General features: G+C 38.3%; 1 protein-coding gene across 1 annotated transcript in view; it reads right to left on the bottom strand.

Annotated features, from left to right (window-relative positions):
* Positions 1–27,928, bottom strand: part of NAV3 (neuron navigator 3) — a gene marked incomplete at its 5' end in the record, with an annotated part of 145,255 nt that overhangs the window by 31,940 nt on the left and 85,387 nt on the right. The window contains 7 exons of the mRNA XM_009583220.1: positions 5,787–5,864; positions 8,197–8,220; positions 13,047–13,099; positions 15,614–15,802; positions 17,671–17,831; positions 20,153–20,194; positions 26,701–27,189. Coding sequence (XP_009581515.1) covers positions 5,787–5,864; positions 8,197–8,220; positions 13,047–13,099; positions 15,614–15,802; positions 17,671–17,831; positions 20,153–20,194; positions 26,701–27,189 — 1,036 coding nt within the window. The remainder of the gene's footprint in view (positions 1–5,786; positions 5,865–8,196; positions 8,221–13,046; positions 13,100–15,613; positions 15,803–17,670; positions 17,832–20,152; positions 20,195–26,700; positions 27,190–27,928) is intronic.

Below are 27,928 nucleotides of genomic sequence, written 5' to 3'. Positions count from 1 at the left end.
TTGTTCATTACTTTAAATGTTTATTACAACAGAATACTCTTCTCTGAAATACAAATTGTTAATTTTACATTCAGAGTAATAAACTGTGCTCCCTTTCCCCATGGTAGCAAATGTTTATTCATTCAGCAGCCTAGGGAACTCCTACTTGTTGAAATCTTATGCAGATTTGTCCCAAAAGAAATACTATGTAACAGAAAATAAAAATTAGTTTGAAAAAGGCTAGATTATCAGTATATTTATATGTGTGTGGAAGTATGTATAAAACATATGTATGTATATATTCCCATTTAAGATCAGATTTTGCATTTCAATAATTAAATGCAAAATAATTCAGAAAAGAAAACAACTGAAACAAATAGAAAGAAGAAACTGTGACTTTAAAAATGGTCATTAGAAATTAAAAGTTCTAATTAGATACTTCTTTTACACTTCTAAATTTGGTAATTGATTTTGATTGAATTGGTAATCCTCAGTTTCTGAGGATTATTTATTTTATCCAAAAGGATCCTTTCTTTTATTCTCATAAAAATATTTAGAAGTTTTTTTTAAAGTTACAGCCAATCCCTCACACCTTAGAAATACCTGTGTTAGATTCAGTAGTTTCATTCATGGTATACATCATTTGAATACCATACAAAATAGCCTGAATACTGCTTGTGCTTTAAATAAAGAGTAAAAATATATCTTCACAATTGAATGCAGCATTTGTTCTTGGAGATAGATACACTGGAGTCAGAGTTAAGTAACTGGGCATTACTGGAAGTACGCCTACAGCAAAATATATCCATCTTTAACATGATATACATATTAGATACATAGTTGATGTACAGCTCTTAATCTGTAGATCCATCACATATGGATTAATTTTGACTTCTATTAACATCTGAAATTCCCATTGGAAATAGTCAAAGAGATATATGCTCAGGGAATGACTTCAGTGCTAAGATGACAGATTTGATTTTAAACATTTCCTTCTTCGTAAACGATCCCAGCCAGCCAAACCCCAAATACCTCAGCTCTTAGGTTTACATCCCATCCTGAACATGACGTTGGCATATCCAAAGACTATCTGCTGACACATTATGCGATTTGACCTGTGGTGTTCAGGTTTATAAAACAAAGGTAAATAAATAAATTTCCTCCCACCTGACACGGCTGAATGAAAGGAGGTGTGAGAGGCCAGAAGGGATCGGGCTGATTGCAAGAAGCAACTGTACATCTGGTGACCTTTTCTGTTCGCCGCCTGCTATTATCTTGCTGTTTGGCTGTAGGATAGTGGTTCAGAGCTGGCCAAACAAGAGTGTCAGCCAGCGAACCCCCTCCACTTTCTACTGGCATCCTGGGTCTACTACAGTTTGCAGGCATGCACCCTTCAGCTTTATACAGTACAAAGCACTGATCAAAGTCCCTCTGAACAGGCTGGGTTCAGGCTGCTCGCTGGAATTTGAGCCCTTGTCAGTCACGTAGGAAGTCTGCTGGTTGGACACTTTCTGCACCGAAAACAGGCCCTTTCTTAATTAGCATTGAGATTTGCCCTTCAGCAACATCAAAACAGGCACCAGGGGAAAAGCCAGAATCTCACAAAAAACCTGTAAATTAAGCATCCAAACAACAGCTGGGCCCTGCTTGAATTTAATCATATGCAGGCAAAATACTTCGGGGTTAATCAGATGAAATAAACTGCTGAAATCAAGCATAGTACTTGAGCCCAGCCAACAAAACCTGAATAATAAATGAAACCAAGTATGAAAAGTCTTAGCAGAGTTTTCCAAAATGCCTGAGAAATGCTATAACTTCCAATTGACCGTTTTTGATATAAAATAATATATCAAGCAAAGGCTTGATGAAATAGGTCAAATTTCAGCCTGACAGTCCTTTAATGACACATGTGCTACTGTCACTAACAGCCTTTTGTGGTGAAGCAAAGAAAGACACGAATATTGTTGAAATGAGACGAATAAGATGCTCTTTTTTTCACTCGCATACAATACTTTTGCTCAGTTCTCCAAAGGGAACTGTAACAACAGATTCAAGCCTTGGGTGAACTGTGAGGAAACAAGATTTCTGACTATTAATAGTTTCTTTCTCCAGACTACGGCGAGGAAAAAAGTGTTCCCCTTTTTTAGACACTGAAAGTATGGAAATTTGAGGGAGCTTAGGACTAAGGCTAAGGTGATTGCATTTATAGCAAAGGCATCAGAAACGACTGAGTAATTTTCTGGTCAGCAAAGGCACCGCAGAAGATACTCTGGTCATACAGTTCTCTGCCTGCCAGAGATGGATGTAACTACAGAAAAGATAGGCAAAGTGATCAAACTTTTTTCTGCATTAGACTTATTCAGGTTTTAGCCTACTGGAATGCAAACGTGACTCAAAATGAGGGTCACAGTAGTATTATCCATTCAGAGAGTAAAACATGGGTTTGATTTCTTCTCTGAGGATAAATTCCAGTTTTTGTGATTAGGACTACTTCTCCTTTAAATGCCAGGGGCTGGTGAAGTATGCCTTTTAGATTAGGAGATAACTGATAAATGAATACATGCAAATAAAGCATTGCTAAGACAGTACAAGTTCATGAAAATTAGAAGCCCATCTGGGTCTGTCATAAGTTTGTCAAATTAAATAAAGTATTTGTTAGTTACTCTAATAATTTTTATGAAAAGTATTTAATCACTGGCATTTAAATATCAATTCTGTAATTAGACTAAATTTCAGAGGCCATATCACAATTAAAAGGTTGTATATACACTCTGTTTTCAAGCTGGATTTTACTCCTGATGTTTAAGTGATACTTCGTAGAATTTATTTACATAAAGTGCTTAAACAGAACTAGTATTTTGGATTTATGTGGAAGTGGGTTTTTTTAATGCTTTACATCTTCTGTACCAGAAATATCAGAGAAAGAATGCAGAACCAGGCTTATTGTGAAATACTTTTTAATTTTTGGTTTTGTGAAGTATATATCTCATTACAGCATCCCAAAAAATATTTTCTTATAATAACTAGTAATATCTACTTTTCTTTTAAGATTGTTTCATCATGAAGGTGTCTAAAGCCCTTGTTCATGCCTGGAGAATTTGAAGCCTCTAAGTTTCATGCTCCTAACAAGTTTAATTTTGAGGGAAATTCCACATGTTGGGGATTTGGAAAAAGGAAAGATTTCTCTGGTACCATTTAAAAACCCCATGTGCTAAAAGGATCAGCTCTAGGGTTGCTTATAGGCTTAGAGTTTAAAGGCTGTCTCCATGGAGATGGATTGGAAAGTGGGTGACACAGTCAAAAGAACGTAATTAAATTAACCTTATACAACGTACAGTGCGCGTGCACGTATACATATATGCATACAAGCACATACAGGTTTACAAATGTGGTACTTCTGGACAGGCAAAACCAGATGCACGTGTACATATTTTTTAACTGTTCTGTTCAAAATGTTACCCCTCCAATTAGATCAGTAGAAAAGCTATGGGTAGCCTTACTGGGTGTTCGGAAGTCCAGAGGCAGTACATGGGACCAGATGCCCAACCAACACAACGTGAGTTAAACATATCAAAACCAACTTATTTCTCACCCTTGCAGCAGAATTAGTTTGAGTGAAAACCAAGCCAAAATGTAACTATCCATTTTTAGCTTGACTCAATTTCTTTGAAATATGGACCAAATCTAATTGTAACTTGGAGCTGACTTTGAAAACTTGTCTGGAATAGGTAATGTTATTAGACACCAGTCAATGGGTGTTTACTCCACATAAAGGAATACTGACCAGAGACATAGGCAATGACTTCTAACTAACACTGGGGAGAAACTGGACACAATTGGCCCAAACGAACTGAACAGTGGCCTCATTTCCTCAGCTGCAGGGGAGAATGCCCTCCCATCCTCACTCTATTGCACTTGTTACTGTATTATAGGCTACAGCATTGCTGGGGTGACTGGAAAAGAGAGTCGTCTTTCAACACACCAGCAAGAAAGAATATGCTGGTGCTTTCTGTTTGGAACTAGCAGGAGGAGAGAAGGGTGAACTGTTTTTCTGCCCACAGAGTAAAGTGAGGCATGGTCCCAAGAGCCCGAGTTATCCCCGTCAGAGGGGCTCCCACACCAGCTCTAGTACAGGCAAATAATTTAGTCTTACTGATGTGGCACCGCTGCTCAGAATCACAGAATGGTTTGGGTTGGGAGGGACCTTTAAAGATCATCTAGTCCAACCCCCCGGCTGTGGGCAGAACATCTTTCACTAGATCAGGCACTTGAATGAATCAAGCTAACTCTTCTAGGTAACACCAGCTGCTGCTGCATGGGCATTAACAGGGCACGCAGAGTGGATGAGGGGATGTCTATGATTGTGCTGTGTCACAAGCCCAGCCACAGTCCACCTCCCTGTGCTCCCCACCACAAGGCAGAGCTGCTGCAGCCCAGTGGTTTTGGTGGAAAGACAAGTGCCCTGCAGAGAACAACGGACTTGTTAGCAAACACGACTACCCAAGGTATGCTGGCTTAGTTCTTCTGACCTCTTGGTGTTGATTTTAATTTGTTGCTCTCAGGATGGGTGAGTGAAGAATTGCCCAATCTGGCAAAGATGAAATACATGAGAGATGGAACCCCATACCGAGGACAGGCGTGCTGGCTATAAAGTCCCTAATGAATAACCCAACCCAGAATCTAGCTTTTGAATTTACAAACATTGCAGGACTCCAATATTGTCTGCTTCACTAGTTCATTCTCAGAACTCAGGACAGACTGGCAACCCATACTGCTATAGAGGTACAAACACCCACAGATGTTCTGCAGCCACCTGAACAGAGCAGAAAGTGGTAAGAGTAGCTCTTCCATATTTTCACGTGTGGCAGCCCTAAGATAACAAGTAACTTTCACACAGCTAGAGATTATTTTCCCACAACATGAACACATACTACTTCACCAACTGAAATAATTTCTTGAAAATAATGGCAGTATTTAAAGATCTAAATACTCAGTACATCTACATTTCGAATAAAGGTACTCTACAGGTTGCCCAAGACATCAGGAAGCTGCTGTCTTGAAATGCAAAATGATACTGTCTTGCAACTGCATCTCAGCTTTCCTTGGGAATGGTAACTGTAGTTATCTCCTGAATTGCATTTAAAAATCACTATACAACAAATTGTTCAGTAACTATCTGGTAACTTCATGAAACCATAGTAACCAGACAGGATTGTAGCTCACATTCCCTATCTGGCATTATTTTCTGATAACATGTTCAATAACTCATATTTCCAGTGTATGACAATTGGAAGGAACACCAGGGAGCTCTCTGTGAAATAGCCCAGTTTCCATTAGTTATATATCAGCACAGTTATTGCAGCATATGAATTCTACATACAATTGTGTACTGTTCTTCCCTCCACATCTGTATTTTGCAGGGCTTATCTTTGTGAAATGAAACTATAATGAATTCTATCAGAATCTGCAATTCATGTCCTTTCTTTGGTTGTGTCTCCTTACTTTTGGGCTTTTTTTTTTAATTGATTCTGAGAAAGAGTGAAACTGAACTGAACAGGACTGTTGTCACATCCAAAGTGTGGAGACTCTCATTTCTATTTCTACTGTGTTTGATTACAAGATTTCTTCTGCTTAAAGCCACGGCACTACAGACACTTAGTGAAATAATTAATTTGAAAAGCATCAAAATAAATAAATAGTAAAAGTCTCCCAGACCACATGTTGGTACTTGAATTGAGTAAGAGCCAGTAGCCAATCTGATAATGTATGCTCTGATACTGTTTATGATCACAAGCAAAAATACTTACATTTGCTGAAAGCTGAGATGTAAGGGTAGCAACTTTCTCTTGTGATGCAACCAGCTCTCTCCGTAGTTTCTGAATTTGCTAGATTAAAAATAAAGACTGTTGTCAGCATTTCAGCAATTTCCTTCTGTTGTGGTTTTTTTTTGTTTTGTTTTCTTAAGGGATTACTAATAGGTTTACAATATCTTAGTTTCACTTTTTAATCTCAGAACTATTCAGAAATACAAATTATTAGAAATTGGCACTTAGTGCTGCTCCAACTGTTTCTTGCACTTAACCAGTGTATGAGCTAGGATCCCAGTTAAGGGAGCACATAGGGGCAAATGCTTAATTACTTCATATGTACAAACCCCTGTTTGCACATGTAAATGTCATGATTTTTTATCGAATCCTGTAAGTTCCAAACATATCCTTAGTGCAATCAAGGACAGCAGCCCTGGATGAGATCTGAGATTATGAAACATAAAAGAATTTGAGTGAGGCTCACTTTGCCTGACTGTAGACGTGATGCAACCGACATATGTTAAATGTCTACATTAGACTCAGATGAAATGCCAAAAAGTGCTCCCCCATTGCCTGGCATAAAGGCGGCTTTGACGACTACCTCAGACACGGATTTTTGCTTCATGGATGTCTAAAGTTAGATGAGGTACAGTAATATATTTTTTTTCTCTAACACAATACTTCCTACAGTCCCAGAGATTCAAACGTGCAGCCTCTTTAAACCCTATATAACTTTCAAAAACTTGCTGGCCAACTCAAAAAACCATAGCTTTAAATGTGACTGTTGACATGAAAATATACTTAATTCAAGGCTCTTGTATCTATTAATGAAAAACAGAATCCTTAAGAAAAATATCTGTTTACATTTCAGCTAGGATAGGTATTTAGCATGAAGCTTGTGCATCATTTTAAGCTCATTTAACCTTATTTGAGGTCTTACAGGGACTCCAGGCATTGCACTGAACTTAAGCACAGCATGGAGTTTCACATTGAAACCCCTTTCATACTCAGACATAAAAGAAATTATTCCAGACTAGAGAAGTAAAATGTCTAAAACCAGCCTAGGAAAGGGAGCACATAACATTCACTAGTAAAGACTATTGCAGTACTTTAATTTTATGGCTCCCATGAAAACCAACAGGGAATATTGCACAAGCTTTAAGAATTAACAAGTTTCTGTACATCTATGATACAAAAATAGCTAGGTCATTTATACTAGCTCAAAGCAGAGGAAATATTATTGAGCAGTTCTCCACCCTGGACTGCCACTTTTCTTTTTCCAAGTTTTCTCTTTGGTTTTCAATAGCAATTATTTGACCTTCCTGCTTAAACTGCACTTTCATCATATTCCTGCAACTATACAAAGGTGGTTCTCATGAAGCGCTGTTTAACATCTCCTGCAGGAGCATCACAGAGCAGACCTAGATGCTGAGAAAACATCATGTAGAAATACACAGGAAAGAAATGTTGTTTCACCTCTATATACAGCCCTATACAAAGGGCAATGAAATGAGGAATTATCATTTACACTACTGAGCTATGGCATGCTTCTTCAGCTCCTTTGCTTTAACTTGCAGAGAAAGGAGCTTAGAAAATTCAGGTAGAATTTATATCGAAATATGCTGTGGCAAGTAAGGAAGAATATGTTTATTTGTTCAACTTCCTCAAAATATCTTTCAGTTGACTTTTTCTCTGATTAGAATAGTAAAAATAGGAGCAGCATAAACATAGGAGTCAGAAGGCATGTGGCTCTGTGAAGTGGAAGTGCACCCCTTGGTGCTGCATTTTACTGCTCGTACTCCTCGATGCCCTTTTAATACAACAGGACTTCACTTTGAGGAAGGCTGTAATTGTATCCAGCTGCTGACCCAGGCTTGTCACCCATTCTTATACACTGTGAGGAGAAAGAAGCTGTTTTCCATGTCAGATTTGATTTATATCTGAAATCAATCTGCATTGCTCTGAAATCCATCAAAGTGGCCAGTTTCAGAAATTTAATATAATGCAAAATGTAAGGGAGAGAAGTTCAAAGCGAATATTTGAAGTATTTTTCTCCTGAAAGGCAGCACATTACCTAGAATTGCACAGTCCCTTAGATCCAGTAGAGAGTGGTATTAAGTCTGAAATCAGATGTATCACAACTCCTCCACTCAGAAGCCCGATTATCATCGATTCTTTTCACCTTTTCAGAACCTCAGCCAGGAGGCATTCTTCAGCATGATGCTAAGAAAACACCTTCTAGTGCACTGGAAGCTGCATCAGCTCTTTACCAATTCTTCTCAAAAAGCGGTACAAAGACACAGGGTGTCTTTTCCCCAGCAACTCAGCAGTTTAGCCATAGCGGATAAACAATAAACTTTAAAATAATACAGTACAATACACAACTATAGAAACGAAGAAAAGTTTTTACCTCTGAATGTGCCTTTTCTTCTGCCTGGAAGAAAACAAAGAAGAAATGGCTTAGAAACAGTCTGCAACATAATTGCGGTAATAGAAAATAAAAGCCAGCTACACTGAAGTGAAATGAATAGTTTCACGGATCCATTACATTTAAGGAAGGTATGCAGTAAAAAGAATAAATGGAATTCTTTTCAACTTACTTGGCAAGGCTCCAGCTGAAACCCCAAAGAGTTTGCCAGCATACTGACAACATGAAACAGTGGATAAAGGGAGAACAGGAACAGAACTGCAGAAGAAACTGCAGCTACATTTCTAAGATACAAAAGAAAATTTGCTATGCTGTCACTGCATGGACCTTAGTCTGTTACCAGCAAACTTTTACACTGTAATGATTATTATGGCTCCTGGAACTATAGTTGCTTTACTGTATACTGAGCAATATTCCTAATAGACTAATCCCTGCTAAGAGAAGTTGGCAGCACACCAGTAAAACATATATGGGGGAAGGTGAGGGGAGAGGGGTACTTGCACTTTAAAATAATTTCTTCCATACAGAGTACTGACCAAAATATTAAGGGCTATCGAGGCATGTTAATGTTTCAGCTCAATAATATTTAATAATTTTAGATATTTTCCATATTGTTATGTATTGTGTCATATAATGATGCTATTTACTCAGCAGTCTTTTTCAACAAGCCTTGCAAGGCAAACCTTTGAAAGTCACTAAATTTGTAAGCGTGGGAGTAGTCTAATTTAGGAAGCACTTGTTGGACAGAGAAATCTTGCTTCAGTAGGATTCTAATGGAAAGGAATGGTGTGCCATGACAGAGGAACACTTTCATAACACAAAATAAGAATCAGTTAATGTACTGGAAATCAATCCACCCCATGATCTGAGGTGGCCCAAGTTCATAGAAGCAGTCTAACATTGTCTGGAAGAGAAGTAAGCAGTAAAAGGAAAATGTGGGTAGAAGAATTAGCTATAAATAACACTAGAAAGGCTAAGAAAAACCAAGGTAAGAGTTCCTCAGAAGATTCCCTGACATCAGGCAGTATTTGTGTTATTACAAATTAATATAGCTGCTCATTTAAGCCTGTATCAAGCAAAACTTTTGTGCTGTTAGAATTTTAATAATTTTTTATAGAAATGTTTTCTTACTTTACCTGGTGTAGGGGAAGAAGACTTTTAGAAAATGCCTCTTTCCATACGTGTTTATCTGTTAACAGTTACTAAAAAGACTGCAATGCTATGATATTTCCCTGTGCAACACTAAGAACTGCTCTTGGCTGAAACTACTGTAATACCTGACACATCACTAAACAGGAATGATTTAGTATAACGATTGTTTTATCTGCCAGCACTGATGTAACACACATACTGATACTAACTTTCTGATCTATGTTTGCAAAAAGGAGATCTGCCTACAGAAAGGATTGAAATTCTATTCTCATTATTGTTACTTCAAATATGTAGTACACGAAAGGTCACAAAGGGATCAAGAAAGACCATATCCCCTCATGAATTCTACTGTGCCAAGAAAAGCAAAAAAAAAAAAAAAATTAGGGTTGGGAACCTTTTCCTGAAACTGCCATGTGGGGATGTGGTCCCTCGTCCTTAGACCACTGGCCCCCGCTGATGAAGGCAGTGCTACATGTTGTCACCAGATGACTCCCTCGCTGTACAAGGAAGCGTTGCCTCTCTCCCAGAGTTCAGAGAGGTGTCTCCCACAAGTCAACTTTTGCGGGCAGTGGAAGAAGTAAATGAAAGAGAAAGAACAGGATTCTGGGCATGCTATCAATTTAAAAAATAAAATCTGAGAACCAAATACATCTGAGCAGTTTTTACTTAAGAGTTCATGCTGACACCGTTGTAACCCGGCACTCAGCTATTGGTTCAAAAGGCTCTAAAAGGAAATAACTATTTTTTCTCCCTGTACTTCTCCATCATATCCATGCACCCCATCCTTGTAAGGATTATTTTTTTCTTTTTTTGAAGACTTAAAATATTAACATACAAATGACATGTCCTTACACATCTCCTTTGAGCTTGGCTTAGCACAGTTAATGAAATCTAGGGATTCTAAGTGTAGCTAACGCTGAGAGCCAGTGCGAGAAATATAGCAATTAACTAAATATGTGCAAAATGCAGTGTCTCACCTACTGAGCAGGAGGAGATTAAAACTGGAGACAACCTATCATAATTTACACTACCACACATCTTTTTCAGCTTCTCGGAGAGCTAGATATATTCACTGCCAAAACTGAATCAGTATTTCAATCCTACAGTCTACCAAGTCAGCTTACGTGGCATACTTTTCTGTGAAACCGAATGTTTGTCTCTCTACATGCATATCTCTACAAGCGAGATTTCCAGTCTATTCAAGTAAGTCCTGAAAACCCAAATGCAAATCAAGAAGAAAGCCAATACATACAGAAAATACTAGTGGACACAGAACTTGTGTCTCACTGGACCTATTCATTGCAATGGCAGCAAATCATGCAACGTCTCTTCTGAATCTCGTATTCTAATTCTCAAAGAAACAATCTTCAGAGAATAACTTCAAGATTTTCAGCTATCCTTTGGCAATAATACATAAAGATCTTGATCTTTGTTTAATACTTTGTCTGAATCTCTCCAGTGATCAGGCTGCAGAAAACCACAAGCACCAAGGCTTAAGGGAAAGCTTGAGAAATCTGATAAATATATTTGATTGAGATACTTATGGAAAGGCAGCTACTTTGGAACTCCTGTTTAGTGATTTTGGCCTGCGTAAGTAGGGTAAAAAAGCTCTTGTGCTCCTCCTTGAATCTAGTAATAGCTGAAAGCGAGTTACATGTGCCATAACTCTGTGAAACTATCCCTCTCTGGAGGAAATGGGGCACTGCACCACATCATCGAACAATGGAAAGTTGTTCTCCTCTTCCAGTTGATGTGATACTGATTGTCAACCTTTCATGGTTCTATACTCCACTTGTGCATCATCTTCTGATTAATTGCTGAAAAGTTTAAACTTTTTTCACAGGATGAGAAGAATCAAGCAGAAGAAATTCTGATCAAAAATCATCCCTAAAAGTCAACCCTAGTAATTTTGTAATACTAATTCCTTTCTTGCCCTTTACAGATTTTTCTGTAACTTCCATTATCTTGTCTACATAATCCATAACGTAAGGAGTGGGGCTTAGCTGCAATATGAATTCACACTCAGACGTTTCAGAAGATATTCCACTGGCTTACAGTATGAACTTGGGTAAACAGTTTAGAGTTTGTTTCGCAGGAAAAATACTGTTCTCTAATATCATGGGGTTTAGGTAATATTTCCAAGATATTCCATAATCTTGAATGATAGCAGGTTATATAAATAGAAAGTATTAGTAAACCCTTGCTACAATACACAACATCAGAGCAGAGATATTTCAGAATTAATGACTGACCGGATACTGAGAGCATCCTGTGTCACTTTGTAATTTGATTTTTACCATCTATCAGTTTCATAACATTCTTCTAAAATTTGATATCAAATCCTGAATTATAATTTTGGACACCCCACCATGCAAATTGATCATAGTCTCTCATAGACAGGGAAGTAGTAGTAAAGATTTTTCCACTACCAAAAGGTAAGTGAGAAGCTTTGCTTTGAATGTTAGTCGTACCTTATGTGCAGCCAGTCTATATGTACATTCTACCTCCCCAAAATAATTCGGAGCTGATCTGGACTGCAATTGCTTGCAACTTGCTGCTAAGGCCCGGACAAACCTAATGAGTGTGTACCTGATGTTTTAGACATGCCCCTGTACAGACCTTTTTATGGTTAAACAGAACTAGGAGAGGCACCACTGTGGTAGACTTTGTGCATGGATGCAACCTACTTTCCAAGCTAACATGAGTTTAGCATTGAGATAGGGCTACCAAATGGTACAAATGCATGAGGCTGCATGGGCTTGGTATTCCCAAGCAAGAACGGGAGTTGGCTCTGGGTAGAGGAATCCATGTCATTCCTGGGATGTCAGCTGACACTATTCAACACCTGAAAATATGGTGAGGAGACAGACTATTCATGAATGCATGGTATGAAAGCAGATAAGTGGGTTGCCCTCCCATGAAAAAGGGCTACTACAGCATGTAATTGTAGTTAGCGAACAGGTTGCAAAGCAACTGTTGTGTATCAGCAAGGCAATGTCCAAACATGTTTAACTCCTCCCATATGGATGATTTCTTGTTAGTAGAACAACTGAAGCAAAAAATTATGCAGAAGATCTCAAAAAAGATACCAAAACAATAAAATAGAGAAAAAAAAATCAAAACCAGAACTTCTGCTTGAGATAAAATACCATTATTACTCAATCTAATTAATCTAATTAACTAAGATTAATCATTTTTTAAAGACACTTTTTGGAAATAACATCTATGTCATTTGCAACAAAGATCAGTAGACATTTAAACTGCAAATTACCCTGAAGCAATCTTGCGTTTTCCGAGAAGTACCTCGAACAGTGACATGACAAAAACACTTTGTAAATTGTGCAATTAGAAAACTAGCTGAAAATAAGCAAAACTACTCAAAACTATCGACTACAATAGCATAAGGGCCCCCCTTAAAGAGAGTCTCCCAGACCATTACCTTCTTTTTAGCTTTCAAAATATACACTAGGTGATTTTAAGCAGTTCTAAGCAAATCACACAAAAGTTGAAAATAATGTATTCTAAAATAGCATGACAGTAATACCAAAGTTGAAAATAAATGTTCCTGCTTTATTGCAGTACAATTTTAATCCTTCTAAACCTCAAAGCATTGAAAATTTCATGAACGATGAACAAGAACAGAGGCAGGCAGAACTTTTTTCTAAAATGTCAATACTCACCGTAGAGTAGAGAGAGGATGTGCTGGAGACAAGTGATAATGAGGACCCATGTACTTTAAAAAAAGGAAAATAACATGAAATATTGATGAAAGCATAAAATTTCCCCCATGTAGCTCAATAACTAAACATCTTTTTAAAATGAGAACCAATCTTCCACGAAGAACAATTATGAGCTATCAGTATATAAAAGCTATTGATATTTTTTCCTGCACTTAAAAAGATTGTTCTATACAAAAAAAGCTCTTTTCTGTGTATGAGGTAGGAGAGCGAGCCAGCGAGACTCAGTATTATTACCAGCAAATCAAGCATCACTTTTGTTGTTTTGACAACAAATCACTTGATAAATACACTCTTTACAGAAACCAGAAATTGAGCTGTTTATACACCTGTCCAAAGCTGAGCAAACTGATTTTAATAAGAGGCTATGCTTTGCAAAACAGTTCACATTCCCTGGAGTGAGCTCCCAGGCTTTGCTCAGCTGGTTTCTCCCCTCAGCACAATGCAGCCCCGTGTATGCTGGCATTTGTAGTCCGTGTGAAGGGGTTACTGCAAGACGTAGTGCCATATTTCCACTGATCATCAGTAGAGTCAGCCTCAAGAGCACCGAGTGACTGTTGCAGGACTTCAACTCAAAAAATGGGGTTCCTGGTCTCTCTGAAAATGGCAAGTGAAGACTAAACTGAGACAAAATTGCCCCTTCTGCTTCCCATGACTCGCCTGAGGAAGGATACACCAACAGAGAATTTTAAAGAAGATAATTTATTTCATTACTTCCTTTCATTTTTGTTTCAAAAGAAATTTGTTTAATATTTATAATCTGCCAGGGTTTGATAAATAAATAATTTTGCTTTAATAGCTACCTGGCATCCATATGCCAAGCTGGCAATACAAGAATACTTGGATTAGCCAAATAGACTCTAAATCTAATTTTGTAACTGGGCAAATATTTACAAAGATGTGGTACACTGACCATTGAAATCCTGTTGCTTTCAATCACACTTTGGGTTTCAGTCTCTGCTTTAAATCTCTTAGCTAAACTCCCATTCTGCTCTCGTATGCAGTGGCTCTACCCATTACCTCACTTCTTTCACTATAACCTTCTTCAGAGCTCCTATCTTAAATAAAATACATTTGGCCTTCCAACAGCATCATTTCATGTTAATCTCTAATGACCGTAAACTGCTGAAAACTGTTGTTATTGCTGCATTGACTTTCATTTACTCAGGTTGATCATGGTTATCCACTCCAGCTGGATATGAAACATGACCAATGAAAAAGCTTTCATCAAAGCCACTGGTGACCCATTAGTGAAACTCTAAATTTAACACCTCTTTTTCAATGCATAAATTATTTGCCTTGTTTTCTCTATTATTCTTCCAGTGTTTCCTTTGATAATTCTCCTGTTCCTCAGCAAAGGGTCTGTAGTCACCTCTGTCCTTGAATTATGTGATATGCTTCTGTGCAGTCAGCCATCCTCTCTGTGCTGACAACTCACAGCTTGATCTGTCCTGCACCCTACTGCTAGTATTACATACCCAGCTGTCTGCCTGACATATCATCTGAAATACAGAAGAAGGAATTAAAAAGGAGAAGTATTAGTTGCCCATTATTTCATCGAGGACTTTTTTTTACCCTTTTATCTCATAACTATGAGCTTTGGGGCTAGGGGAAGACTTTTTTATTTGCTTGTTATAAAGGTCATTTATATTTTCATCACTTAGCAGTAAGCAAGATTGATGAGATGACTTTACAGAATGAATCTCCATTATGTTTTAGTGGGGTGTTTTGGGTTTTTGGGGCTTTTTTTTGTGTTTTGTTGTTTTTTTTAATTAAAGGGTGTGAGAACTTCGTGCTTATGGGAATTCTGCAAATAATCAGATTTACCAGAAATGTTAGGCAGAAGACAGTGCATTTAATTAGGAGTTGTCAGATGCTCTGTGGTTAAAAAAGAACAAACCCCAAAACCAAGACAAAAAGTATTCCCCAAATTCCAGGTGTTGTACATATAGCATTAAAGAAACCAGACCAACAGTAATAGCTGCATAAAGAAAGTATTGAGGTCAGATTAAAAGACAGAGTTTAAATACAGAAAATCACATAGTGTTTGCTGCAGGAGGCTGTAGGAAAGTGGGGAAATGAAATGACTACAAAAGAAAGGGGATGTTAAGTAGCACTGGCATTTGGAAAAAAAAAGGAAATACAGAAGTAGGACTAAGAAAGCATGGGATCACACTAGTCAAGGTATGCTCAGACACTTTAGGGGCAAAAAGAATAAAATAATTTTCCAAGAATGGCTTCCTTTCCTCCAAAATTTCTGATAATGGATTTATACATGTATGACATACACAGCATTGCATACTTCTGTGTGCAAGAAATATCTTCCACGCTTTAGGGTAAGGAAGTCCTGTGAGTCCAGCTCAACAGAATTAAAAAAAAAGCTTCATAAAATTGTTTAAGTTTTTATGTTGCAGAAGAAATATTTTAAAATTTTACTACTCTTAGGAGGTTTTATTTTGGGGACCTACTTTGGTGCCTATTCGCTGATCCAAATAGTATCTCAGTCTTACCTTCTTCCATGCTGTCCCTGAATGAACCTGAATGACTAATCGCTCGTGGTCTCTCTTCTAAGGATGTAGCACTGCCACACAGTTGGGAGTCATCATACAGATCAAAAGAAGTGTCTTGTGCAGGGATGCTGTTTGAACGCATCATACTGGGTCCAGGAAGGTTAAACTGAGATAGGTTGGTTGGACTCACTGGAATACAAAGCTTTATTAATGAAGTACATTTCCATTAAATGATTTTTGGTTCTGCACAAAATTGTGATGTAGGACTAGCATGGTTAGGTGGACTTTACACTGTTGAGAAAATGAAAAGCTTTTATTCCTACATACGAAGCCACCACAAAAAGGTGAAGCAGATGATCTCCAAGGAGCTGGAGCTGGATGAGACTAATCCTGTAAAACACATGGTAACACTAACACTGGTGTCTGAATACACACTTGTTCACTTTGACAGCCCAAGACAGAAAATGAATGGGAGAGATTCACAAGTTAAAAGTTAAAAGGAGTAAGAAGTAATAAATATTTTTAATAAGCAGCTCTTAATAAATAAGTATCTGTATTTTATTTTTATATACCTGTAATACCAACTGCTGTTAAGACCAAAGTTTACTGGCATATGCAAGACATATTTATCCTTTGATTTTCTACAGCGCCTACCACTATATCAGGTTAAAATTCCTGCACAGGCCAGTTGACTCTCATCATAATAACTAGCAGTAGTCTGACCACTCATGGTTGAAGTCCAGAACAGCATTGATTAACCTACTTCAAGCTTTTACAAAGTTTGTTTGCCAGTAGGAAGGAAAGCCTGGCTATGGTTCACCTGGACCACATGCCTAGAAGAAAAAGCTAATTGTCTATCCAAATTCTGCCTCAGTGTTTGGACTTTTATTTTAGATCATGCAAAATGTGCCTTAAGTCATAAACTACCAGAGCAGCTGTGTTGTGAGACCAAATTATTCCACAGGGCTATGATAATGGAAAGAAGCAAAGGAAAATGACAAAATAAATTTTAAAAACCCCTGATCTTATTACTCTCTGTTGTGAGTACAAGAACCATGAACAAAAAGAAAAAGAAGATAATTGTAAGCAGAAAATGATAGAGTGAGAGAAACACTGCTTAAAAAGAGCTGGGTCTAAAACTACTGCAAGTACATGGAGGAAATCCAAAGCAGTGGCTTGGTTAGCTAGGATTCTATTTCATTTTAAAAGTGGCTTTGTTCAACTTCTTTTCCCAGATGTAATAAAGACCAATGTTTGTATGTCTGATCAAATTTCTTTTGAGTGATTGTAACCTACAGATGCCATAAGCTGTCATAGAGTGACAGAAGTGTGAATGCTTCAAAGGTTGCTGCTAATTCCACAGTAAGGGCCCAAAACACAAAAGCTCATTGTGAACCTAGGTATGTGTCCAGCACGGTGCAAATAAATGGCTTTCTACTAAGCATTAAAGAAAAATTAAACTTATTAACAAAACTAAATTTGTGTTGAATTTGTGTTGGATTAACTTGAAACAAGATTCAGAAGACCCAAATCTACATCTTGACCTGTAATCAAATAAATCTGAAATGTGACTCACATCCTGAAATATTATATTGCATTCAAGGATAGGATTTGGATAGGGCCCAGTGCAGTTATAGCCAGGTCCAGCCACTGAAACGCATTGGAAAGACCTATCTCAAAGCAAACCTGTATGCAGGAAAAAAGTAAGGTTTAGCGTCTGGGTTGACATTCACTAAAATCACTGGAAAGAATCCTGCTGACTGTGAATCCTAAAAGATGAGTAGCTTTGAACTAGAAGCTAATTTCCAGCTCTGCCTCAGATTTTCTTCTCCTTGGGCAAGTCATAGAGAATCTGTGCTTTTTTTCTGTATGCAAAATAGGAGGTACCCTGGCCTACTCCATGAAAACCACTGTGAGTTTCTCTTCATTAGTACCACAATATGGTGATGGAGATGTTAAAACCAATTCTCTGGTTTGGCAAACTAAGAAATATGAATGGTTGAATTTTATGATTCTATTCTAGAGTGGGAAAAACAGTGAAGGGAAACGGCATTTACCCAGGTTGGAAAAGTGATATTTTCCAGTTGCAGATGAAGACATAGCTGAAGGAGAAACAAGCGGGGACTGACTGCCAGTATCTTGGAGGCCTCCAGTTGAATGGGAGCGCAGCCATTCCTTGCCTTCCTCCTGACTCGTCTGCCGGGATGATGGAGTATATCTGAAAAACCACAGCTGACATGCTCAAAACAACAACAAGGTGACAGTTTGGAAAGAAACAGGTGTCACATAAATACCCTTCACCAGTTAGATAGAACAAAACCCTTGGAAAGCATCAAGTCTAGTCAAGTGATTATCACCAGAGTAAAATTTACCATCTTATTACAACAGAAAAAGTACAGGATATGAAACCCCTTTCACCTTCATCCCCCTCCCCAAAACAGCATTCCCTTCCTTTGAAGAGATACGATGATAAACCATAGAAGACAGACAACTGAGTTGACAGGAAAGGACTTCAAAGCTATAGGAAGTGTACAGGCTGATGAAAAAGCTGGGAAGCTGTATGTCTAGGATGGGGAATGGACAGACTAGAAGCCAAGAAATGTGAGTAGCCGCTTACAAAATGACGTCTGCCACAGATCATATGGGCAATTGATTAGATGACAGGAGTGAAACAGATCAACAATTCTGAAAAAGGAGTTTGCATCAGTAATGATAGCTACTCATGGTCATATGCGCGGCCTGTCGCTCTGAATGCTACTTGGCATTGGTCCTGCCCCAAACTACGGCGAGGGAAAGGGACAGGAAAATATCTGCAATTAGCAGAAACAAGTTCTCTGGAAGGAAGAAGTCTGGCAATCAAATCATTCATCAACTGCTTCCTATGGCAAACCAATAAAACAAGTGCAACTTGACACATGGGCTAAGAGGGAGAACTGGTAACTCACTGGCCCAGCCTCTTTTGGCTGGACTGGAAGAAGGGCAATTCTAGCAGTGGTGAAACATTAAAATGTGCAGGCAGGGTGGGTCTTAACCAAGAGATTGTTTTCAGCAATGTCTGCAATAGCCTGCTTCATTCAGCACAATCTCCTGCTGAGAAATGAGCACCTTCATCACCACTGTCATGAGCCATCAGTGTTCCCCAAACAGCAGAGCAGACAGGGCTTTTGATACTCTGGCTTCAGGCTTGCAAGGCACAAGTATTTCTGCTTGAAAGCAGATTAAATGAACATGTAAGTTCTCATGATGTGCTTGGGGTTTTGTACAATGTTTTACGGCATTAAAACATCTTGTCCTGATTAAATATTTACTTCCTTTCTCCTTTCAAAAAGACAGCTATGATGTTTGCTTACAAATGTGGTAGAGCAGAGTTACCCAGTGGTTGTCAGATCAGGAAGATCAGGAAAACGAGAATTCAGGATCTGGGTCTTGGACTGGGATCTCTGCATGTTAAATCAAACTGACAGTCTTTCTGGGATAACTGATCAGGATTATATGCCTATAAGCTGTTTTCCCACTCCATTTCACTTTCAGCTTTCAGCCACCATTACAATCGTACAGCCACAAACCTCAATCATCCTGTTGTACCCTTGCAGGATCCCCTTTATGCCTCTTTCATGTCCTCCACCTTTTCCATTCTCTCCCAATCCAAAGTGATTGTTTTGGGATAACAGGAAATTCGATTAAATTCTTTTTAAGGAACGGATAGTGCAGAAGGTGCTATCTAGTGACAACACTTTAGCACTATCTTAAAATTTCATAAAATATTATTTGTCAATAACTCAAGGGACTTAAATGTGTGATTTCAGTGACTGGAAGGCTGCAGAGTGTCTGTGTGCACGTATACCCTCGCTTGCCAAGTCTTCTTCCTGGATTAGGGAGATGATAGGCTGCTATGCCTGATGAGACCAGACAAGTTACCTAATGATCCCCTCTTTTAACCATGGAGCGCAGAAGAGGGTAGATGACTTCTGTTTTCTGTGATGAAGACAGCTCTAATAACTAGTGGGGAATTAGTAGCAAAGTTGGACTCAGAGTATTGCTGGATAGGGATCAAGACGACTAGCTGGAGCAGGGCTCATTTTATACTTACAAACCTTGGATGTGAAAATTAGTATTTTCTAGCCTTACCCTTCACTAGATCTTCAATTCAAATTGCATGAGTGTTTGCATTTAGAGTTCAAGTTCAGATCCACCTCTAAAACGTTGTTTTTCTCAATAATGTTTTCAACAATTAGTTCCATTGAATCGCAAAAGTATCTTGTTCTGTCTCTTTTAGCTCTCTAGGATTCAATGCCTTTTAAGATTCATTGCATAAGGAAACTATCCTTAACAGTATTCACTTTCCATGTATATCTTGAAAGGAAATTCATGGAAAGAAAAAGTCCATTGTTAAAATCTACGGGTTTTTTTGGTTTGAATCTAAGTACCAAGAACTCTGTTGTAATTAGGATCAACAAAAGGAGAAAGAAAAGGAAAGACAGTGTAGAAAAAGTTACAGAAAAACAGAGAAGTAGCAGTCATGCTCAAAAAAATATATACCTTAATCCCTTTTTGGGTAGTGTATTTCTGTCAAGCTGCATGCTGTTAAAACAAAAAAAATCCCTAAGGACATACAGTAAACAGGACTGTTCAGAATTACAAATTTTAAAGGTCTAGATATATGTGGTAACAGAAGGTCATTTAATGCTTTTTAATATATCTTTCATGATAAATCCCTGACTCATTGGAGGGGACAATAGGACATGGACTGCTGCACATTCATTTTTCATCTAGACATGTTCTGGGCTGGGTCAATAGTAATTTGGAGACTGTCCAAGTCAGACAGAAGTCCTTCCTTAGCATTTCTAACCTTCCTACAGCTTCACCCTGCAATCTGTGTGAGAATCATATGGTCACAGTATGAATCTTTTATTTTTCACTGTTGCCTGTGATATGCCAATAGATTTCCAAAAGAAATGAAGATTGCGGCACCTGCTAAGAGACAGCATGGCCTTGCCAGAAGCCAAATGACAGCTCTGCTTGTAGAAATACGTGCTAAATATACAGACCCTTGGCTTTCTGTTGTTGTGAAGCTCACATAGTAAGGTGGTGGTGGGGATAATGAAAAGTGGCATCAGAGCAACATTGTTCCATATTCACACACACATGGTGACAGAGTGGCTGACCACTGGAGATCTGTGGCTGGAGTTTTCCTAATTTAAACACCATCACTAGAAGGGCACCCACTAGCCTTCCTTCAAATAAGTGTCATTTGGGCATTTCCTCATAAAGGCTTGGTAGATCAGTCCCTGACTAGTGTGGTAGATCAGTCCCTGAACTAGTTATCATCAAGTAAGTGTTGCAATGTTTTTTCCCTTAAGAACATAATTTAGTGTCACTGCATGGATTAAATTGCGAAATGGCTTTAGAAAGTTTCTGTATTACATATCATAATCACACCTCTGAGAGCAACAGTAATTTAGGACCCTCCCTACCCAGGAAAACTCTTATGCCATTATTAAAGGTCGTTTTCTATTGTGCCGGGGGTGCTGGAGGCCCCACTGCCATGTAACCTTGATACAAATAGCTAAAGGCAGTGAAAATACTGTTGGCATTAACAATCTGTTACCATTAGGGCTCAGACTAATGGAAGTAAACCCTCTTACCACCAGGAAGTTTTATAGGGAATTTTACTGGTTTAATCAGGGCCTTGGGGAGAAAGCAAATGGAAGGAGAAACTTTGCAGGATTTCAGCACAAGCCCAGCTATCATGGTCCACGTGAGAGTAGTCCTCTACCAGAGGACTAAATTTTCAGCATTTTGCTCCCAACATAACTAAGAGGACCAAGAATGGTTGGTAAAAGAGAACATACATTTGAATGCATGATTCATGTATTTTTTAGTTCCTTACAGAGAAGACTGGGGCCTTGATGTTCCTTTACGCACCTCTAAATTTCAGAACAACTAAACATGATGATAATAACACCAGTTTCTTCTGCAAATACTTCAAACATCCTAATGAACAATACATTTTCTAATATTACTTTAACTTGAAATTTTATGTATTTCAAAATAATCTATAACATGTTATCTAAAAATAAAGGAGCCAATCAGTGCTCCTTTAAAGTAATCCACAAGCCAAAAGTTGTAACTCAGTCAGATAAATAGGCTAGTAGTGACCATAGGATTTTGCTAAAAAACTTTTGTATTCAGGTACCCAAATCAAATAGAGGTGAACATGAGCATGGAGTTATTGCAACTGCATAAAAGTGAATGTAGCAAACATTCATTTTGCTTTTCTAAAATACTAAACCTTATGAAGATGCTCCTAGATTTCAGATAATTGCATGAAGCTGTTAACCATCGTTCTATGTAACTATTAATTCAGACCCATAACTGCCCATGTCTTTTTAGTATCTGAAAGCATTCCTCCACCAAGAAGCTGGGTAAGTTACTTCTACAGAAATTGGACCTTTGGGAGGTAGAACTGAACTGTAATGTACAGTGATCCCATTAGGACACTACCAGCCTGACCTCAGTGCTCAAAAGATCTCTAAAGATGATATGAAAAAAAGTCAGTCCTTTCCTGAAAGAAGCAATGCATTCATGGAATCTGTCTCTTTGGCCTAAAACAAATACCAATATAAAGTGAGGCTGAGAATATTGCAATATTCCTGATGTTTTCCTTTGCCATGTCAATTGCCAAAAGCAGTCTTGCAGGAAGATGCATGCAGATATAGGCTGAAGTTATCAAGCCCACCATATCTCCATTCCCTTTTGTTTATTTTGCACTGCTGAAACCATCTGCAAGTTCTCTGGGGGAAATTACAGGAAGCCTTCCAGTTCTTGGGTTCCTACCTGCCCTTGGTGTTGAGGTTAACTTGGGAAAGGGCCATAATGACATATCTTTGGGCTATGTCTAACTGTTGCAGAGTTGTTAGGGAATAAAACAAATTATTGCAAGCTAAGAAGCACCTAGGGAGGTCTAAGGCAGGCTGGGCCAAGCTGATATGGGACTTACAAATGAGTTTCTACAAATGGCTGAGCACACAAGAAAATCTGATACATGATGCACTGTTTCACACCTTAAAACTACAACCATCAACTATGATGAAAATTTAAAACAACTGAAAGTCTTGAAGAGCTTAAGTGGATTTCAACGCACCTTCATGGCCCTCAAAACTAAACATCCTTTTAAAGTAAACCAGAGCAAACCAGTCATGTGATTAGAAACTGCTTCCACTCTGCTAATCTTAAAATGCAGCCATTATTGCTGATGACACTACTGTTAATCCCTATATCGCTGCATTTTTTATGCATCCCTTGCTGTGTCACTCAGACCAAGCAAAAGAAAGACACAAATCTGCAGTGCCCACCAGCAATTAAGGGTCCCAAATAACTATTGGTGATGTGTCCACCTGGGAAATTTTACCAATTAAAGCAGTGATATTTCACCAATTAACCCCAGTAGACAGTTTTATTTTAGAGTATAAGTATGATTTATTTTAATCCCTCTAAATTGTTGTAAGCTAAAATACAAGTGTCCTCCCACATAGGGGGTTACACTGCTATAACGACAGAAGTAGACTTGTCTAAATAAGTACTGCTAGTGCAAAACTAGCATAAGTCCCGAGGGAGACGCAAATTTTGCTGAAAAAGCAAATATTTTGCTAGTAAATACTACCAAACCCATTTTCTGGTTATTACAATGCAAAAGAATCTTATTGAATGACACAAAATTTGGCTGGAGTAAACTTTGACACAGTATCAATACAGCAGCTGTCAGGGAGCTCTGTGTTTATGTCATACCATAGCGTGAAGACTGGGTGTGGGCAACATCTGATGATCCCTGGAGAGATGTGTGGGCAAGTGTAGCAGAGACCTTGCAGACTTGCTGTCTCCATGGCAGGTGACTGCTTTTTTGGAGGCAGGCAAGAGCTACTCTCCTTAGCAGGAAACATAGATGTACCCTGGGATTTTGGTCTCATTTTCTTTCCAGTTGCATCCAATCTTTCCTAAAACTTGATGTCCCAAAGTCTTCAAGTTAAAGACTTAACATGAAAAAGTAGAATGGGATAACTACTTTCTAAGACTTACATGTGATACTGTAATTTTCAAAATACTGGGAAAATGCTTTGTCCCAGCAATGGCACTACAACCCCTTAGACACTGTCTCTTTTCTGCAAAATAAACTTATCATTTTCCATTTTGTATCTGTGCAAATATATCCTGCCTTGTTATATCCCTTCAGGCTAATAAACCATTGATCACTAGTCTTTGATAACTCTTTACCAACTGGTCAAGCACCTTACTTTATTTCCTTCATTTGCTTGTGAGAATGTACTCTGAAACAACACCTAAAGCTTTACTAAGTTCAGGATTTCCTATTGTATCTAATTTCTTTACTCACAAAGACTGTTTTCTTGCAAATGAATTAAATTAGTCTTATTTAAAAGGCTGTTAATGACAAATCCCATGTTATCTGTTACTTAACCCATTTTGCTTAATACCCTCTGTATCTTTCCAGGCAAGGTGGCCTCGCCCACAATCCCCTCCCTCGTCTACCATCCCAGCCTTCCTCCTCGCTCCATCCTCAGTCCTCAGCACAGACCCTTTGAAACCTCTCCAGTCCTAATGACTGCAGGGCTATTTCAGACTGTATCTGAAGTAGGGAAGTTAAAAGTTCATCAGGACCAGTAAACTGGAGTAATCATCTTTAACCTTTTCATTCCCTCTTAGCCTGCTTGCCATTAGTGATGCTTAGCTATCAAATTGCAGCTAATGCTTCAACAAAGCAAAGCCATGTTTATTTGTATCATCTATTATTAGCTCTCTCTTCTCTTTTAGCTTTCCCTAGGCTTTCTGTGTGTAGAATTTATGTCGCTTGCTAATTGTGTCTCATTTTGTGCTTCGGTCTTTCTGATTTTGTCTCTACATTATATTAGTATATCTCACTATACAGACTGCTCATTCAGTCTTTTGCAAGCTCTGGAGTGACTGAAGAAAAAGAATAAGCCTCTTTGCAGCTAATTTCTTATGCCATGCCAGGCTACAACTAGTATTGCCAGAGGCATCTCAAATATATCTGAGTTTACAAAGGAAAACGGACATAATCTGTTGCCAAACATTTGTCTCTAACATTGCAAACCAATGCTTTTGTTGTGAAAAAATACTTTGCTACATCTAGGTTTTACCGTATAAAACAGTTTAGAAATAACACAGCACTTGTAACAGACCTTTCAGAAAAATCAAACTGCAAAAACCCTACTGGGGCTATAATTCAAGAAATGACACCATTTTCTCTAGGTACATGCATTTGTTTTGAGGCCAGATCAACATGATAAATGGCTCTCTCTGGACTCAACCATAATATCCCCATGTGGACAAATCTGAAACTTGGAAATATTGCCAAAGGCAAAGTATTTGGAACCACTGAAATTAAGTCACTGAACAAATACATAAAGTATCAGTAGTGGGGATTGCTCAGGAGCTTATGCCAAACCATTAACATTTTAAATGTGATGTTTAACATCCTCTGTATAAATATGATCTTTGGCATAAATTTATACTCTTCCACATCATCCTATTGACCTCACATCCATATATGTAGCACTAAAAATTAGGGAAGGTTTTTATAAGCTAACCATTAATAATTAACTTTCTAAGAAATATCGTCACATTCATTTCATGGTACACAATGTAAATTACTATTTAAAAATTAAAGGCACAGTGCAAATTACAAAACCCTTATGTATCAGTGTATTTTTAAGTATTGTTATCATACATTATATTGTTGCAAACATATGCTTTATAGTGTTGTATTTATATTAGTAAGAGGTGTGATTTTAGCTGATATAGTAATACTTATGAATGCAACATAAGAGAATGAAATCTGCGGAGAGTTTCCATCTAGATTTGGCGAAGAGCTATTTAGGGGTTTGGTTTTGTTTGGGTTTTTTTTTAATGCTGATTTACTGAAAGTGAAATCTTTCCATGGAAAGGATTGATATTGAAAAATACCTGGTTTTATATAAAGGGGAAAAAGTTCTTAACATTGTATATTTTCCATGTGTACACAAAAAAGATCTTTTTTCCTTCAAATAATATGTATTTTCTAAACAACTAAGTTTAACCTTTAAAAGTTTAAAATATTTCTGACTGACTCAGTATAATTTTCTTTTTTGGATCAAAGGCTAATGAAATATTTAATGTGAGATAAGAGTTTCATTGTCAAATCTTGAAAATTTTCACAGGAAGTGAAAATTACTTACTGCCTAACAAGGTTTATTTTTACCCTCTTGCAAAAGTCAAATAAATATTTCACACACACACACACACACAAATTAAAAAACAAAAATTGTGGTACAAGTGTGCCAGGGTGGATGCACCACTGTATAATATAAAATCAATGGTAAAATATCTGCATGTTAAAAAGAGCAAGCAGAGGAAAACCCTTTCTTGCTTTTGTTTGTCTGTTCCAGACACTCAGCAGGACTGTGCATGTAGTGAGGGTCTCATCTTGTAAACTGTCTCCCTGCCAGTGAAACTGCATTTTAGTAAGGAGCTGTGCAATGATTACCATGTAAGAAGCAACTTGTCAGGACTGGGCATTTTAAGGCAAGAGTGGTCAGCTGAAGGCAGGGGCCCACCAGCTCTGCCTGTGCTTTGAGCTAATGGGAAGAAAACTGGTGGGGTCCCACTGCTGGAGAAGATTTGTTAGCAAGAGGGCAGTGATACAGCTTTGGAGCTGCCAATTGCTGGAACAGCAGGGTGATCCAGCATGCAGGAGTCATTTTGTGACTGTTTAGATTTGCCTTTAATTAAATTAGACAATTTTCCCCTTTTCTCTGGTTCTCCAGAACAGGGAACAAAAAAACTTCTCAAGATAGAAAATGTGCTTGTAAAACGTTACAAGGCAGTTGATTCCACGTCCAATGCATGATTACTTTCAGCTTTCTTTTCTTCCTTCCTTCCTTTTTTACATAAAGGACTGAGCTGCTAATTAAACAGTGTCCCTTTAGGAAAACAGGCGGAAGGTTTATTTTTTTGGCTCCTGTCCTTTTGCCTCTCACTGGTTTCGTGGTCACTGTATCTATAGACAAGCTCACCTTTCCGAAAGAGTAGATCTGACGCTTCCAGTCCTCATGAGCAGGCTCTGAACCTCCTGAGTGCTTGTTGTCAGTCCAGAGAGAGAGCCATGATGGCTAAGAGGAAGGTCAATAGACTCGGAACTGGTGTGAAGGCTAGTCATGGACTGGTAACTTGGTGTGTCCTTACTGCCCGCTGAAGAGCTGCTCAGGTTTGCAGCCCACACAAGACCACCTGATGTGAAAGAGTGCACTGAGGCGGGACTGGAAGCCAAGGAGTGACTTAAGCTTACAACATCTGCATTTAAGTCCGAAGGTTTACTGAAGAGGGGGCTGCTGCTACCACTTTGCCCACCTGCACTGCCCATGCTGCCTGTGCCCGAGGATGGCGATTCCAGGCTGCCTTGCCGTGCCAATGTGGTACTAGGGCTGGGCATTGCCGATGTGGGTTTCACACCTTCAGTACTGGGTGCAGAGGCAGCTTTACCACTTGCCTTGGCACCAAACAACCTAAATGTAAAACAAATAGCTTTAGAGAAACTGATAGCCACATTAAACATTCATGGCGTAACATCCTAAGAGCCAAACTACACATTTTTAATTACCGCTACTAAAATCATGCCTACCTAGTTGATCAATCGCATCGCAAAATTAAATTCACTTAACCATATCACAATAATCAGGGCTTGTTTCATTAGCAACAGCTCTCATTCACTCCTCTTCAGATGTGCTCTTTGCACATACAGACCCTCCCAGAGAGAGATAAAATAAGCACATTTTTGTCTTATTAGTGCGTAAACAGATTACACTTTCACCCAAATTCAGGAATTAAGCGTTCCCACAGCTAAGTCATTAGCTTTTAAACCCTTCACTTCTCAAATCAGCTAAAATGATTGCAACAAACACTTGCAAAATCCTTCATAGTTTAATAAACATCTAAGTATTTGTGTAAAATTTCCCTCTCGTTGTTCTTTTGCCCGGATGGTCATGCGGTCATCGGTCATGTAGTAACCATTTAGACAGAATAAACTGCACCAGACCTAAATGGGCCCGGTTTGTTTCCAAGGGCAGTCATGACAGAGGTGTATTTCACATAATTGCTTCGAGCAATTCTATAGAAGAAAATTTTACAGTGATGATGAAAAAAAAAAAACAAATCCTCTAAAACTGTTGAAATAAAAGGTCGTGTGATGACTTAATGTTTTACTGGAAACATTTTAAGGTGCAGCTCATAAATTAACAAGAAATA

The sequence above is a fragment of the Fulmarus glacialis genome, unplaced genomic scaffold (genome assembly GCF_000690835.1).
Source record: "Fulmarus glacialis isolate BGI_N327 unplaced genomic scaffold, ASM69083v1 scaffold7328, whole genome shotgun sequence".
NCBI classification, from domain to species: Eukaryota; Metazoa; Chordata; class Aves; order Procellariiformes; family Procellariidae; genus Fulmarus; species Fulmarus glacialis.
Note: the sequence above shows the minus strand (reverse complement) of the source record. Positions and strands in the feature narration are given on the sequence as shown.